Genomic DNA, 15,621 nt, shown 5'->3' on the forward strand with positions numbered 1-15,621 from the left:
GATCAGCACACGCATATATGCACCAACACGTTCTGCTCTATTTTTACCTTTTCCTATCTTCTTTTCTTTCTCTTTTTCCCTTTTTTGATTCCGTTTCTTTCACTTCCCGTTTGCTCCTTGGTTATATAGTTCACTCGTGGAACACATGGCACCAATTCCTAATATACGATCCAGCCTTATTGTTTTCTCGGAAACTACTTCCGAATCGTTAGCCCGAGGTCACTTAATCGATATCCACGTATGTATCAATTTCACCGATTCAATGTGTTACATGGCGAATAATTGACTCGAGCAGCTATAACACGTCTCGAAAGATCGGCTACAATTATGGATGCAGGAACGTTCGTATATTCGTACGTTCTTAAGGGAACGAAACGATGCAGACATAGAACAGTACGTTGTACAGAGCGAGGAATTATTCACCACGGTATCACTGTGTCTACGGTGAGACTCGGTCATCGAAAATAATTGGCTATCATCGATATTTGATGAGAACACAAAATGCCTCGACCCCTCACGTTTATGTACGCAAATGCACAATCACCGCATTGTTCCTAAGTCAAAATGTCCGCACAGCACTGACTTATGCATTGTTCTCTATCTTGTTGTGGCCCCTTAACGATGTTTAACAATGTTCACCTACATTTATAGATCTGTTCTGTCACGAGTCACCAGAAAAATTGTCGACTATCGCACTTGTTCGTTTTATCCAACGCGCACTTTCTCACCTCGTTTGTCACTCTTTTTCTTTTTTTGATAAAATCGTGTGTATACCTTTCTGAACTCCTCTCTATATGTTCCTGTGTTTGCCTGTATTACTATAGCGGTCGACAGAGGGAAGAGACGTACGTCATAACGAAGAATGTGTGACGCGGGATTTTGCACGATCGAAAAAAATACCAGGAGCTGCAACGAGTGTATTTTCCTTCCCTCGGTGGACCGCGCGCGCACCCTTCAAACTACGTCTTTTGTTTCACTTTGCGCTGAAGTAGGAAATTGTAGTAGGCCAATTCGAGAATTTCGCTCTCGCCTCGGCGCAATAAGCTTAGATACGAACGCAGTGGCATCTGAAATATTCCTCTCTCCCTTTCTGCCTTACTTCAACAAGACAAAAACGGAGGGAACAGATCGAACGAACGAACGAACGAGATTCATCTATGAAAAAAATTTCTCTTTTTCTCGTGTCCCTCGTTTGCGAGTGATGGACGAATTCAAGACGCGCGGTTTCCGTTCGCGATAACCAAGCGTTCTGTCGTCCCGCGAAACGCAACGAACTAACAAGCCGGACCGCGATAATTGCTGCAAAAAACGAGGGAAAAGAGAGAACGCGGTTGTCAGCCAACGGGGATCCATTAAAAGTCGACGAGATCTGCAAGTAAAATGGCGAGGGAAGGGGTGGAACGATGAAATTTCAGATGCTACGGTCGTCGACGGTGCGCGAAATCCGCATACCAAGGACGGCTAACTAACGACCGGTGTGTTATGCCGCGAAACAGTGCCACCCCGTTGGGTGATGGAACCCCAAGATGTCCGTGCCTCGGAAGGGATGTCGCGACTGGTTCTCCATTGCCACGCGGATGGATTTCCGCCGCCAGCGGTTTCGTGGCGGCGGGCTAGCGGCAAAAAACCTGGCAATTATCGCGACATCGTCACGCACGAGCACCCTCAGAACCTGAGGATACACTCGAACGGCTCTCTGGTGTTTGGTCGAGTGCAAGAAGACCACGAGGGTTTTTATTTGTGCGAGGCGGTGAACGGAATCGGCGCTGGCCTCAGCAAAGTCGTACATCTGACGGTGAACGGTAAGCTGCCATTATTTTAATAACGAGAAATCGTCAGAATCTTTCGTTTCTCTAGGATAATGATCTTTTTTTTTCGTTTCTTTCTTCGTTGATAGAGGTGTGTATCTTGAGAATTAAAAACAGAGTAAAGTAGCGTTTCGTTGATTTACCATGGTCAGGATCTTGTCAGACCAGTTATTGAGAGTCAGAAAGAGAAAGAGAGATATTCGTAAAAAATCTCAGGTATTTTTCGTTCTAGTTCAATACGAGTAGGATATACATACTTGATATACGCTTGTTTATTTTATATATAATACCATGATGGAAGATTCTTCGTTCAAATAAAATTTCTTCGAAAAATCCATGACACATACGTATACGTCATTGGACACGCGGTAGATCTTTATAACAAATAGATCTTCGTCTCTGTCGTTTCTCCGTGTCGTAGTATCGAAACAAAGAATCTTCAAACGAAAGAAACAAAGAAACGAAATTACTGTTCTCGATAATAACACGCGCAGTACCTGCCCACTTCGTGGAGAAACACCGTAACCAAACAGCGAGGCTGGGCTCGAGCGCGTCGTTGCGTTGCGAAGCGAAGGGCGATCATCCACTGAAAATAATCTGGAAGAAGATGGGCGCACACCTGGAACAGAAACTGTCCGACTATCGGTATACGCTGAAAGAGGAGAACACCACCGACGGCAGCGTCAGCACGCTCGAGTTTATAAGCACGAGTCGAGAAGACAGCGCGAGATACTTCTGCATAGCCTCGAACGCTTATGGTCGCGACGAAATGACAATTCATCTGTACATACAAGGTAGGTACGCTTGCCGGAAATCATATTTCACTGGAAGATGAGACCGCAAACGGGGAAACAATCGTCATGATCTCTCGTTCAAAGGAGAGTTATTAACGACGTCCGCAATGTCCGCGTAATAACTCGGAGTAAATCAGAGGAAGACCGAGAGCGCAAAGGAAACAAAAGGAGAAAATTGCCGAGGCAAAGGTAGATTTAAAGGCTGTTTTTCACGTGCACGATGATGCACGGTAATGACGTTATCGGCGTAATACGTCGACTCGATACACGACGAAACAATTTCAATAATGTTTCCAGGTTTCTTGATATTTGCATATAGCGTTGTCACGCTTCGCGTAATTATCGTAATGCATACAGTCGAGTTCCGCGACTCGTCGCATTTAATTTAATGCATTTTCGCACAAGCGCCGACCCATACAGCGATAGACGAGATAACCGCGTGTGGCCGGATCGAAAAATGAAATAATGTCTCGGTCGGATGGTTAGCGTCACGTAACAAACCATATATCTATAGGTATTGCCATTGGTTACGTCGAAACGTAGCTTTAACGGGAAAAATTTTGTTTTGCAAATGCAAAGAGCCGCCCGATTTCCCGAGGAATCTTCACGTGATCGAGAAGGGAAGTCGTTACATCAACATCAGTTGGACCACCAGTCAAGACGGCAACAGTCCCATCACCCAGTACATCATCGAGTACAAAACCGATACTGGTAATTAAATTGGTTTCAATACGCGATTCTTGAGAAATACAGTTAGAAGATGGGAGAACCTCTTACCACACGACGGCGTTAGAGACACAAGAAACAATGAAATAGAATTGCAACAGCCGATTAACAGGTGCTTCGATCTTCTCCTTTCTAGCCCACGCAATTTATTTTCCAGAAGTGTGGCACGATCACACGTTTCACATGACAGTGCCAGGCACCCAGGTTCACGCTCACGTGAACGGTCTGCGTCCGGCGGTCTCCTATCAGTTTCGAATATACGCGGAGAACGAATTGGGTCGTAGTCAGGCGAGTGACGTGAGTATATCGAAGTTTAATATGCAACATCGATTGCGCTTTACGCTACCAACTTTCCGTACGACCCGCGTATCCTTCTGTAACTCGAGAGAAACTATCATTCAGAAGTCGATTTACACTCAGGATCGATCCCTATTCTGTAGTCTCTGAGTAACACGTCGAACTGCAATTTTCTCTCTCAGTGAATTTCATTCCGTGTTCTCGTAACCGTTGCTAGCGTGATTAAAATTCTGCAACGTGGATTCCTTATCGCGAACGCAGGTGGATAAAGTCGTGGAGAAACCAACGCGTCGCGAGAACGAAACGTAAAAATGAAATTTCACGTCGGGAGAGACTACTGCACGAAGGTGCGTGGTCTTCTCTTTTTTTCAGATTTTGGAAACGACGACCGAAGGGGAGAAACCAGGTGGTCCGCCAAGAAATCTCAAGGTGGATCCTGTCAGCTCGACCGAGTTTAATGTCACCTGGGACCCACCTGATCATGATTTATGGAACGGAGAGATACTCGGTTACCACGTTGGCTACAAGGAACATAGGTAACGATCCGTTAGGGAGAACGTAGCAACCTTTAACGACCACGCATTCACCTTACGATACCTCTCGAATACGTTCCGTTAGGTCGCGATCCCCCCGGCATACCGTATTGCGCTCGAGCGCGTGTTTCTCGGATAACGTTGACATTCTATACTTTGCCAGGGTGCCTCGTGATAAATAACCGCAGCCAGCAGCCGCGGTTTTCTCGTTTATTTCGCCCACGGACCATTGACGTTGAAATATTTTCGAAACGCGTTATACTACCTGCCAACTAAACACAGAGCGTCGTTTACCGACACCATGCAAGTGTTCATCGACTTGTTGTTCCAACAGTTAAAGCGGTCTCCCTTCGCGCTAAATTTGTATAAATAAAGTTATGGATATATTGAAATTTCACAAAATACAAATTTTCTCTGTCGCACTCTCCTTCTCTGCGTATATTTCTTTTATATTTTTCTTTTTTTTTTTTTCGACGATACATATTTATGTTACGCGGTGTAGTAAAACCGTAACGGGAATAAATCGTTGAATAACGGCAGATATATTTAAGAATTACACGAACGGACAAAAATGGAATGAATCAATACGTATGTACACAACCGAATATTTAATATAATTTGCAGGAATATGAGTTAGCGTAACATGTTCAAAGACAATACTCGTTCTTACTCTCGAGATTTGGCTCTAGATGACTTTATTCTCTTTTTAAAATGAGATCGAATTTTATTTTATGTGTATCCGATATTCAAAGAACAATACAGGACATCAAACCTCGTATAAAATCAGAATTATCACGTGCCGTAGATACTACGTTGAGACTTTAGTTACACAAAATTATACTGAAAGAAGAAAGAAAAGTCCTGCTATCTCGTGCATCGATATGACGTTTTATTTGTAGTAATCTCATTATCAGACTGCGAATTTTTATCCATTTATGGGAAATTCAAATGTGCAAAGATCCGTAGAATACGCGCAATGTACTGAAATGTAACAGTCGTTACAACATTTAGTACGTATAAATTAATTGCGTACAGGATATTTCTAAAATTAATGTTTGGAAATGTAAGGTTGGGAGCGGACCAGTACACGTTTCGGACCGTAGAGAGGCGAATTTCTACAGCGAGCGTAGCCTTAGGACTCGCAAGAACATCGATGCCAGGCAGACAATATCAGCTAACAAACTTGAAGAAGTTTGCACGATATAGCGTGGTGGTGCAAGCGTATAACGTGCTCGGCCAAGGTCCCATGACGCCGGATGTGGTTGCGACAACCCTCGAGGACGGTAAGAAATACCTTAGACGAATGAATTTCCTTGTTCATTTTTCTCCCGGAATTTCGCATTTTCCAACGGATTTCCTGCAAATTTTGCAAAACCGAACCCCAAAGAGACACAGGAAGTTCACAAGAAAGAGATTTACCGAATACTATTTGGCGACGATCAAAAATTCATGAACGAAATAATACCGGTAGCTAGCGAGCCTATCATGAATTCCACTATGAATACCAACCGCCGTATCTATATATATCCAGTGGAGTTTCGAATAAATAATAAATTCAGCATCCGGCTTGCCTGAAACTGATCTGCTTGCAAATAAGTTCTTTAATCCTGAGCGTTGCGAAAGCGGCGCCGGTTAAACTCCGAAGTGGCTTTGCCAACGGCAACAACTTTTGGTAGCCGACTCGCGTCTTTTATGGACATCTTTCGTAGGAATATTCTCGGGAAAAACCAACAACTCTGCGCGTCAAAGCTGTTCGATGTTAAAATTTTCGGACGAATTTAAAAATAGTTTCGGAAACCGAGTGGAGCTTGTCGTTTCTGTTCCGGTTTGAAAAAAGTTGAAAGTTAAATATTGGTTTTTGGTCGCTCGCAGACTAACGGAAAATAGAACGCGCTCCGCTACTTTCGCCGATTTATTATAAACGCAAATGTTTGAAAATAGTTGAAGCGCGTAACGAGATTGTGGAAGCTCGGCAAGCGATCTTAAACTGCGGATAGTGGATTGAATTTAATTATTCTTAGAACAGAAAGTATGCAATTAAAATAACGCCAAATATACTTTCTCCTCGCAACTTTTTAATAAAGCATTGAACGATTAATGCGTATAATACATTTGTTGCTCCGTCATACTCATGGAATCTTCACAGAATTTGATCGTCGAACGGTCAGATATAATTCCTACGTATACTAGTTGTACTTCTAAATAAAAATCGATATTCATCTAGGTGCCTTCCATAAATACGAGCAATCCGAAATACAGCATTTTGACAGCATTAGCATTTCTAATGTCAAATCTAGCATGTTAGCGTAATTGACTGGCGACATCGTTGAAATGTTCTCAGTGCCTAGCAGCCCGCCGCAAGACATTCGGTGTACGCCGCTGTCCTCGCAATCACTGCAGGTCTCGTGGGACGCGCCACCCGACTCCAGTCTGAACGGTATTCTGAAAGGCTACAAGGTCATATGGGAGAACATGAACGCCCTGACCGAGTCGCCTAAGACGGAAACGAAGATCACCACTGCCTTGACCGTCGTGATTCACAGCCTCGAGAAGTACACGAATTATTCTGTACAAGTGTTAGCCTCGACCAGAGCCGGTGACGGTATCGCGTCCTCACCTTTGCATTGCGTCACCGAGGAGGATCTACCGGAGGTACCAGCGGGCGTGAAGGCGGTCGTCAGGTCGGCGACATCGATTATCGTATCCTGGCAGCCGCCGCTCAGAAGCAACGGGAACATCACGTCGTACAACGTTCATATCCGCTGGGTTGGCCCGGAGGGAAAATGGTACAAGCGGGCATTGCCTCCGTATCAAACTAGCTATCAGGTGGAGAATTTGCACAAGAAAAACCAGTACGAGTTTAGTATCGCGGCGGTGACCTCGGTGGGCGAAGGACCGCAAACTCAGCCGATTACGGTTTCACTTTCTAACGAAGGTCAGTTTTGTTAAACTTAATCCTGCGATATATCGTTTTTAGTTATCGTATTTTAGTTATTTCCGAGCGACTTTGTAACTCGTTCCGATAATTTTACGATGTAGAAATACCGAGACTATATTCGGTAACAGATCTGAGTTCGCGCGAAGTGATCGTACTCCAAATTTTATTTTTATCTATTTTCACGATTCACGTATTTAGTACAGTTTCCCCGATATAACGTTAATATGTCCTTGATAAGTATTACAGGATTGAAATTGATAATAACGTCGTACCGTGGGATTTCTAGTCTTCCAAGTTATCCCAGTTGAGTTTTTATTATTTCGTTGTGTTGCAGTTCGAGCGGCGGTATTCTCGTTCGGTACAGTATTGGTCGTTCCATGGAAACAAAACGTGACGTTACCATGTCAAAGCGTCGGCAACCCTGAACCATCTGTGACATGGAAACAATGGGGCCAGATAGTGAAATCGTCCAGCAGGGTGTCCTTGCTGACGGAAGGCTCGTTGCAGATCATGGACCTTCATCGGGAGGACAGCGGAAATTACACTTGCTACGTGAAGAATCGTCACGGATCCGATCAGATCACGCATCGTTTAACCGTGCAAGGTAGACTGATCGATTCGAGACAATTCTTCTTGGAATTTGTCGAATCTCAAAGTATTTCATCAACGAAAGGAAGAAAAAAACACACACACACACGTTGAATATGAAAATTGCTTCCGAGTTCGGTTAAGATCGCGACACGAACTAACGAGGGAAATTCAGGAACACGTAGAATAATTTGGTTACGATGCTTTCACAGTTCCTCCAGCAGCCCCGTTGCTTCACGCCACCAGCGCGACCAGTAATTCGATCAACGTCCAGTGGAAGAACAGGGACGATGGCGGCGCCTCAATCAGGGGTTACATCCTTCACTATAAACGAGAATCCGGCGAATGGGAGGAGGTGAAAGTCTCCCACAAGATCAACAGTTTTGTGCTGTCACGGCTATGGTGCGGCAACGATTATCAAATGTATCTGACAGCGTACAATCGGATCGGTATGGGTTCGCCAAGCGAGATTGTAAAGGCCACGACGAACGGATCGAAACCGGAAAGCTCGCCTAGCAACGGTGATAAATTCATCACGGTGAACGTATCGTGGATCACTCTTCATCTGAGCATGTGGAACGACGGAGGGTGTCCTATCACGTATTTCGAGCTCGAGTATAGGAAGAACGGAGATGACATCTGGACCCTGGTGTCGAATAGCATCGAGGTATTAAAGCCGTATGCAATCGATTCTTTTTTTCTCAATAATACGATTTAACTCTTTCATGGTTGATCAAGACGACGATGTAACGAAAATCTATAGCAGAAACATGCGTAAAATATAGAACAAGAAGTTGTGTATATACATCTTGTGTTAAGTTCATACGTATATATTTCAAAGCGTCATTTTTCACGTGTCTTTACGACTCTTATCTGTAGTTTTCGACGCGTACCTATATAACATGAATGAAAGAATTAGCACGTAATAATTGTTTTGTAAGGTACTGTTGAGAATTATCTTAATAGCCGAAATAATGGTATAGGAACGCTAAATTTACACTTAGAATTCATATTAGAATAGTTATATATTTATTTGATAAGCGATTTCAATGATATTCATCGATACACACTTATACGCGACTGTCAACCGAGTGAACACTGTTTACGTTCATCTGTTTACGAGACGCCGCGTACACACATACTTCCACACATGTGATATTCACATACAAGTATTACTACTACGCAGCTAACCTAATCTAGCACATAAAATTATACATATCTCAATAAGTATAAATTCACCTTTCCTTATCTAGATCAGATAAAATGTTTAGGAAGACAGATTAGGTATTGCAATAGCATCGACTTCTGGTATGATAATAAATAGCGGTGACGTTTGTCGTCCAGGTACAAAAGACGTACACGCTCAGTGAGCTGCAACCTGGGAGCACGTACGACATTCGAATACGGGCGCACAACAACGCTGGTTTCTCGGTCGCCGAGTATAGGATAACGACTCTGCAACCTCACACCAGCAGCACCGTGCCATCCGTGGAGATCGATCACTACATTCCTCAACACACGTCCGTCTACTCGGATCTAAAACTGATAGTCCCGCTGATACTGAGCTCGCTGGCGATCATTGCCGCCGCTGGTGCTGTGTTTTATTGTTTCCGGAAACGTTAGTAAAAAGAATTAGCCGCGACTTAGCCGCAGAGACGACGAACCTCTGCGTGCGTGTAACGCTTTGATGACAATGACCGTAGGTCCATTTATAGGGGAGATTGCGAGCCTGCACGACGCCCAGACTGCGGCTGCCTTAGACAATAAGCAGAACATGGAGCAGCGTGAACAATATTACGCGACCGTGCGCAAACCGCTTCGCTCGCCGATACACGAGATGGCTACCTTGGAAAAAATTCCAGGTAATTGGAGGGGGAAAACGCTTGTTTAGTGCCGCTCGTTTAATTAGCTGATTAACTCTTTCGTCGTTGAATACAAAGTGTGAATTTTACTGGCAATAAAGATAGTTTTTCAGTAGATTCCTGTAACGCACGGTCAGACAGCCTTGACAGCTCGTCTCGGTTCTTGCAAATTATCTGGAATAATCCTTAAACGTATAGTATTGCTATCTGGAAACATATTTTCCAACGTAGAAAACGCATAATTCACTGTGCGTAGTGTGTATCGCTACCAAGATTAAGATCTACGGAAGAAGTAATTCTCCTCTTTTTTTTTTTACTTCGCTAGCGGTTTATAATCCAAATGTCTCGTTATTATTATTGCCATTATTGAATTGTTATTACCATAAAGTATTTTAGAATATTCCTATATAATCAGCAAGATAAAGTAGTTGATTCACAGTATAATACAAATAATACAAATTATACGGAGCTTTCTCGCAAATAAAAAAAGGGAAGACGGCTACTCTTCTATAGTTTCATTGTACATAAACTGGCATTTTCAAATGTCTGATTACATTTGAAAAATCATGCATTCAAAGATCGCATAGCATACCTATGGGACAGATGATTGCAACAATGACGGAGTTGACTACTTTAAGGTAGACGATAATTTAAGGAATTTAAGGATCACAAAGAGATATTGAAAAATGGTTGCAGAGTACTCGGAGGACATTTATCCGTACGCGACCTTCCAACTAGAGGAGAGCGTACCGCCAGGTGGTGATAGTCGATGTAATTCCGCGGCGCCTCTTCAGACCTTCGTCTATCACGATCCTCGTCTGTCCACAGCCGACACTCTTCAATTACGAGAGGTATCGTCCCACGTTCAATTTGCTTTTGTCATTCACCGTCGCTTTCTACTATTCGCCATTCGTGTCTGTTCATCAAACCAATGGGAAAACACACTGCGCACACCGCATGCATCCTCGAATTTGTCCTCGAGTTTATCACGTGTAATTGCTTGAGATAGAAGTTCGTATCGTTGCAACGTCTGGTTTTTTAAAAATGGCATTGACGTCGTTAAAGTGCTGTAACAACAAACTACGCGATACGCAACGCGCGATGAAAGAAATTATCTGCCTCAATAACAATCCGGTCTATCTCTTTAAACAAGTTGATAACAAAATATCGTTTAATCGTCGTTTAATTCGTTGAATATATCGTAAAAAGGGACAAACACGTACGAACTTTTATCTATTGTCGAAACAGTTCTCCACTAAACAGCTTCGCTTCCGTCCCGCTAATGTCACTGTATATTTCCCAAATAAAGCGTTCACCGTTCAAAAATTCTCTGTGAACCGGCAAAAGGGAAACTGTGTACGAATCTCGCTTCAGCATGTTTTACCAAAGCTAAAGCACAGTCCCAATTGCATTTCGCGTGTGCACATCGGTCTTGGCTATCGGATTTATTTAGAAATTGTCTGGCACGAAGACTTGTTTGTACGATTTTTTTTTCCGCGAGACAATCACGAGCTCGAAGACGATCCGTCAAATATATATTCGTAAACGTCGACGCAGACCGCGGCGAAATAATTTGTCAGCAAAAGAACGTGTTTGTAGAACGAATGCGCGTGGATCGAGTAGAACAGATGTGCATCATAGAGAATCGATCATTGTGACTGCTGGTCCCACCTTGCTTCGTTTCGCATCTGTCCTGATCAGTCCATCGAGGAACCGCAACACCGATGCAAACGATACTTTTCTTACATGTATTATATTCGCCATTCTACACATCTCTCGCAAACTCTTGTCATTACTAGCTCGTATAGCTGTAGAATAAGAAAGCATACATAGTGTCAAAGCGTTCTGGCATATTTTGATTGTAGCGCCGAGACCAAATACAATCATAGAAAAATAAAAAAAAAAAAAGGACAGTATCAATTTCCAAAAAGTACTCATTGCAAGGCGTAATAGAAATATATGACGATTCATTCAGACATACAATGTGTACTTGTACTTGATGGAAGACTGTACGTACGTAGTGAGGTCGTAAATTAAAATATTAATGTGCGATTAATACAAGAGAATTGAGAGCAGTACGTATCTTATAGAAACGTCTTAAATCCTAAATTGTAAAAGTTATTTGTGAATTGATATATCAGATTCTTTTAGAATACATAATGTACACACATGTATCTACATCGTGTGAAAAGTAGCAAATCGCGTGTTTCTAAACTCTTCTTTCCAAATTATGTATACTATATATACGACTTTTTAAAATACTCTGAAATTTGTTGCAAAGAAAGAAAGAAAGAAAGAATTCTGAATTCACTTCGTACAGTTCTGAACGAAGTCCCGAATTCCTTCTCTCTTTATATACATACTGTATCTCGCATTATTATTTCGATTCTCAAAATACTTTAATAACACTTGACCGATTTTATAATCTCACTGTACAATAGAAAACTCCGTTTATACGAATACCATTTGTGCGAGCGAAATTATAATTAGCGTCTGATTAAACAAACTCCCCTTGCGGTGAAATCCACTTGAAAGAAACTCACTCACGGACACTGAGAAGAGTCAGCCAACTCCTGTTGCGTTTTAACTCCAATTATATAGGCTTCTTGTTTCCCGACAGATTCGTATAAACAGGTTTCTACCGTACATCTTCCACCAACGGTACGTCGGAATCGATAGCTCTGATCTAAAATCTGTAGGTTAACCGCTAGCTAGCACGGACGTCGCTGAACAACGATCCGCGACGGACAAATCGATTCGAAAGATTCGAGAGAGATCGGTGTAGCGCGCCTCCTCGTTTCCTCGTGCGAATGTGCCAATTCATCGAACCAATTCCGTCTGATTGCAGTCGGATTGCAACCGGTACACTAAGGTGCGCGGAGGCCGTTCGTCCTCTGCGCCGTTGCACAAAACGCACAAGGTCAGTCAGGGCAAGTCCGAGTCGGAGGAATACGACACCCTGGGCTCGGACAGCGACACGGAAGTCGGGACCAGCAGCCGAACCGAGTCTTCCAATCACCTCGTCGATTCGCACCACTCGGTGTCTGCGGCCGACTCGCGTGTCCACAGTATGCAATCTTTCATCCTTCTATTCGGTTTACGCCTTGTTTCATCCTCTTTCTCTTTCTTTCTCTCTCTCTCTCTCTCTCTATCTCTATCTCTGTCTGTTTCTCTCTCTATCTATCTATCTATCTATCTCTCTTTTCCTTTCTAGTCTCTGTCTAATTCTATTCGATTATAATTGAAAAGAGGGGGCCGCCCTTCTCGTTCCTCGATGTCCCTTTCGATCATGGTCACGAAAATGAAAAAGAAAAGAAAAAGGGGAAACGAAAGGAGAGGAGAGTTACCTAATATTTCCATGCACCGCAGTACCACCGGACATCCGTTCCCGTTGCCTGTCTATATACGTTTATTAGAGTGCACCGAAACATGTAATCGAGTATTTCACGCTTGTTTGTTGTCATCGTCAAACGTTGGAACGGAATCAGGCGGTTGTTGGAGAAATTTCGCCGAACCATACCGCGTTTGTTTCTATCGATCGTGGGAAATCGTTACGTTTTCTGCTTTCAGACTTCCTGTACCATGGACCAGAATCTAGCACGTCTACAGAACCCTCACCGATTTTTGAGAGAAAATCGTTTCCTGGAAGGGGAAGATCCAAGTAAGCCACGTTGATTCGTTGTGTTTAACTGTGTTTGTTAGAGGAGAAGTTAAAAGGAAGTAACGATGATTGTTGTTCGTGGAAGGATGTTACAGCTGGCGCGTCATACCAGCGAGGAGACCCGTTCCAACTTCGGCCCAATCTCCGGGTTTGGCAATTCCAAGCACCAGTCGAGCAATTCCTGCTCCAATCGGGACCAGGAGCGTGACGGATCAGGGAATCTGTTCGTCCCCAAGCTGGACCCACCCACGGGCTTCTCCGACGCGTTTGAGCTAAGCGAGGCAGAGTGCGACTTCGATCGCGGCCACAGTAGCCAACGAAATGTCCGTGACTTCGTAATCGCGGTGTAAATAAAAAAGAAGGAAAAAAAATACGAAGAACGTAGAACCTACGGTGTGAACCTCTACGATGCATTCAGCGAAAGAAAAAAAAAAATACGAAACCACATTTCAACTATCTCGATGTAAAGAAAAACCATCGTGGTCCGTCTTTCGTTAATTATTATCATTGGTCACTGTGAGCACAGCGGCCACTGATCGTGTGTCCCCTGTTCGTGTTCTTGGCCTATGTCGATGGGAAAGTGTCAATCGTATCCTATAACAAAACGAACGTACTGAACTTAACCATGTGTTCTTTTAACTGCCACTTCGTTCGTATTCGCGAGAACCTGCGAACACGCGTAACAACACCATTTGTTCGATTTTTCACGTTTCTCGTTTCGGCTGCCAAGCGAATCGCACGATCCTCCCAGCTGCTCCTCTCGGGGCAATTCGATCAATCAGAACTTGTCTGTCGACTGCCATTTCGTTCGAGAAAAAACGATTATCCTATGAAAGACACGAACACGTTCTCTACTTTTGTAAATTAGGCAAAGTCTCGCAGGTTTTGTCGAGAACGATTCTTATACTTAATTGCTCGAGTTCGATCAACACGTCCTTTTAACTCTGTTTTACACGAAGACTGCGACAGAAGAACATGCTGCACCGTAAGCGATCCACAGGGAAGGTTTTTACTTGCCTTTGCGAAAGAGACTCTTTATTATCTCGTATTCGTTAACCGAACACTCGAATCGTATGAGATACTATCGTCGAAGGTGAATCGTCCTATCGTTGAGACTACGTCTGCAGCAAGCATTCACGAGCAAACGGTTTCCATTCTACCGAGTGCATATCCCGAGCGAGCAATACGCGATTTGTTACGAGTTTACTTGGTCTTCCAATTTCGTAGATCGTTTCTATCTACTGATTTCGACGTCGTCCTTTTTGAACGAAGAAACGCATGAACAATTACTTTCGCATCTCGAACGAGCCAGCATGTTTTCTCGTTCGTGTACCAACCGTGTGTTGTATACATGTATAAATAACGAAGCTAGGCCGCGAAGAAATGAAAATGATGTTTCGTCGTTGCCATCGATGTTGTTTCGTTTACGCGAGACTGAAACGTTAGTAGATGAGACGTGTAGCGTAAACTTTAACGTTCAAAGCAAAAAAAAAAAAAAAGTAAGATAAAATAAATAACTAAATAAACTATTGTCTATAAGATGTCTGTACTTACCATGCTGTTAACTGTGTACGTATTGTACGTCATTACGTACGCGCGACCGCGGATCGCGAGAAACGAATCTAGAAGAGCAACGGAAACACGATGGTAAAGTGTTAAACTAAAAATGTGTCGTTTCGCCGCGTTGAATTTCGCGCGTCGATTAACGATCGACGGACCGAGTGATACGCTAAGAAAAACGGACAACAAAAGCAGAAAAAGAAAAAAACAGATAAGATAAACTAAAGTAAAATAAAAGGCAGAGTATTAATGAATTTGTTCGACTGTCGTTAAGGAAAACGCACCCACCGAGTCTGTAACGCATCTGTTGTCATCGAATCAGTTTAAACCGTATGTACAAGCAAACCGATCGTTCACTCGGCAACGTGACGATGATTTTTGAGTCTGAGTGAGTGCTCTCTCGTTATGTCGGCGTCCCCGATCAGAAAGCATCGCGAAGCAAAGTATCGGGGACTACGAAGGAAGAGATATCGATCTGTTGACAAATCGTATACTTTATAATATATGAACAAATGATTTACCACGAAATTCGTACTATTGTGTTTTTAGACGACTTTAGATTGTTTATATTCTATTTACTTTGTAAAATATACAACACTAATTCCATAACGGAACACCGTTCTTGTCTGAAAGATTATTCTCACCCTTCCCGTGTCTTACCGTAATACCAATCTTTGAAATAAAAAGGACCATCGGAATCCTTGAAATCCGACGCATCCCTGAAACTACGTTCTCGACGATAAAATTTAATAGATAATAAAAGCAAGGGAAAATCTCTTTTCTCCGAGACCAGTTCGTAACAATCCTGCCGTTAAGCCCGACGAGAGAAAATATCCGTGGAAGCTGCGCCCGGA

At 43.1% G+C, this 15,621-nt stretch overlaps 1 protein-coding gene across 7 annotated transcripts in view; it reads left to right on the forward strand.

The window, feature by feature from the left end:
* LOC117236953 (Down syndrome cell adhesion molecule-like protein Dscam2) overlaps positions 1 to 15,381 on the forward strand; it is a 122,757-nt gene extending 107,376 nt beyond the window's left edge. For 3 of the 7 annotated variants that reach the window (XM_033500417.1, XM_033500421.1, XM_033500423.1), the window contains 15 exons: positions 1,497 to 1,802; positions 2,303 to 2,602; positions 3,182 to 3,313; positions 3,465 to 3,625; positions 3,998 to 4,161; positions 5,227 to 5,441; positions 6,500 to 7,093; positions 7,431 to 7,700; positions 7,897 to 8,351; positions 9,029 to 9,302; positions 9,388 to 9,546; positions 10,243 to 10,397; positions 12,395 to 12,614; positions 13,117 to 13,207; positions 13,293 to 15,381. In XM_033500417.1, coding sequence (XP_033356308.1) covers positions 1,497 to 1,802; positions 2,303 to 2,602; positions 3,182 to 3,313; positions 3,465 to 3,625; positions 3,998 to 4,161; positions 5,227 to 5,441; positions 6,500 to 7,093; positions 7,431 to 7,700; positions 7,897 to 8,351; positions 9,029 to 9,302; positions 9,388 to 9,546; positions 10,243 to 10,397; positions 12,395 to 12,614; positions 13,117 to 13,207; positions 13,293 to 13,557 — 3,761 coding nt within the window. In that variant the 3' untranslated portion in view covers positions 13,558 to 15,381. The remainder of the gene's footprint in view (positions 1 to 1,496; positions 1,803 to 2,302; positions 2,603 to 3,181; positions 3,314 to 3,464; positions 3,626 to 3,997; positions 4,162 to 5,226; positions 5,442 to 6,499; positions 7,094 to 7,430; positions 7,701 to 7,896; positions 8,352 to 9,028; positions 9,303 to 9,387; positions 9,547 to 10,242; positions 10,398 to 12,394; positions 12,615 to 13,116; positions 13,208 to 13,292) is intronic. The other 4 variants (XM_033500422.1, XM_033500420.1, XM_033500419.1 and 1 more) reach the window with 3 other exon arrangements.
* Positions 15,382 to 15,621: the final 240 nt, after the last annotated feature.

This window comes from Bombus vosnesenskii, unplaced genomic scaffold (assembly GCF_011952255.1).
Source record: "Bombus vosnesenskii isolate JDL3184/JDL3185 unplaced genomic scaffold, Bvos_JDL3184-5_v1.1 scf7180000013352, whole genome shotgun sequence".
NCBI classification, from domain to species: Eukaryota; Metazoa; Arthropoda; class Insecta; order Hymenoptera; family Apidae; genus Bombus; species Bombus vosnesenskii.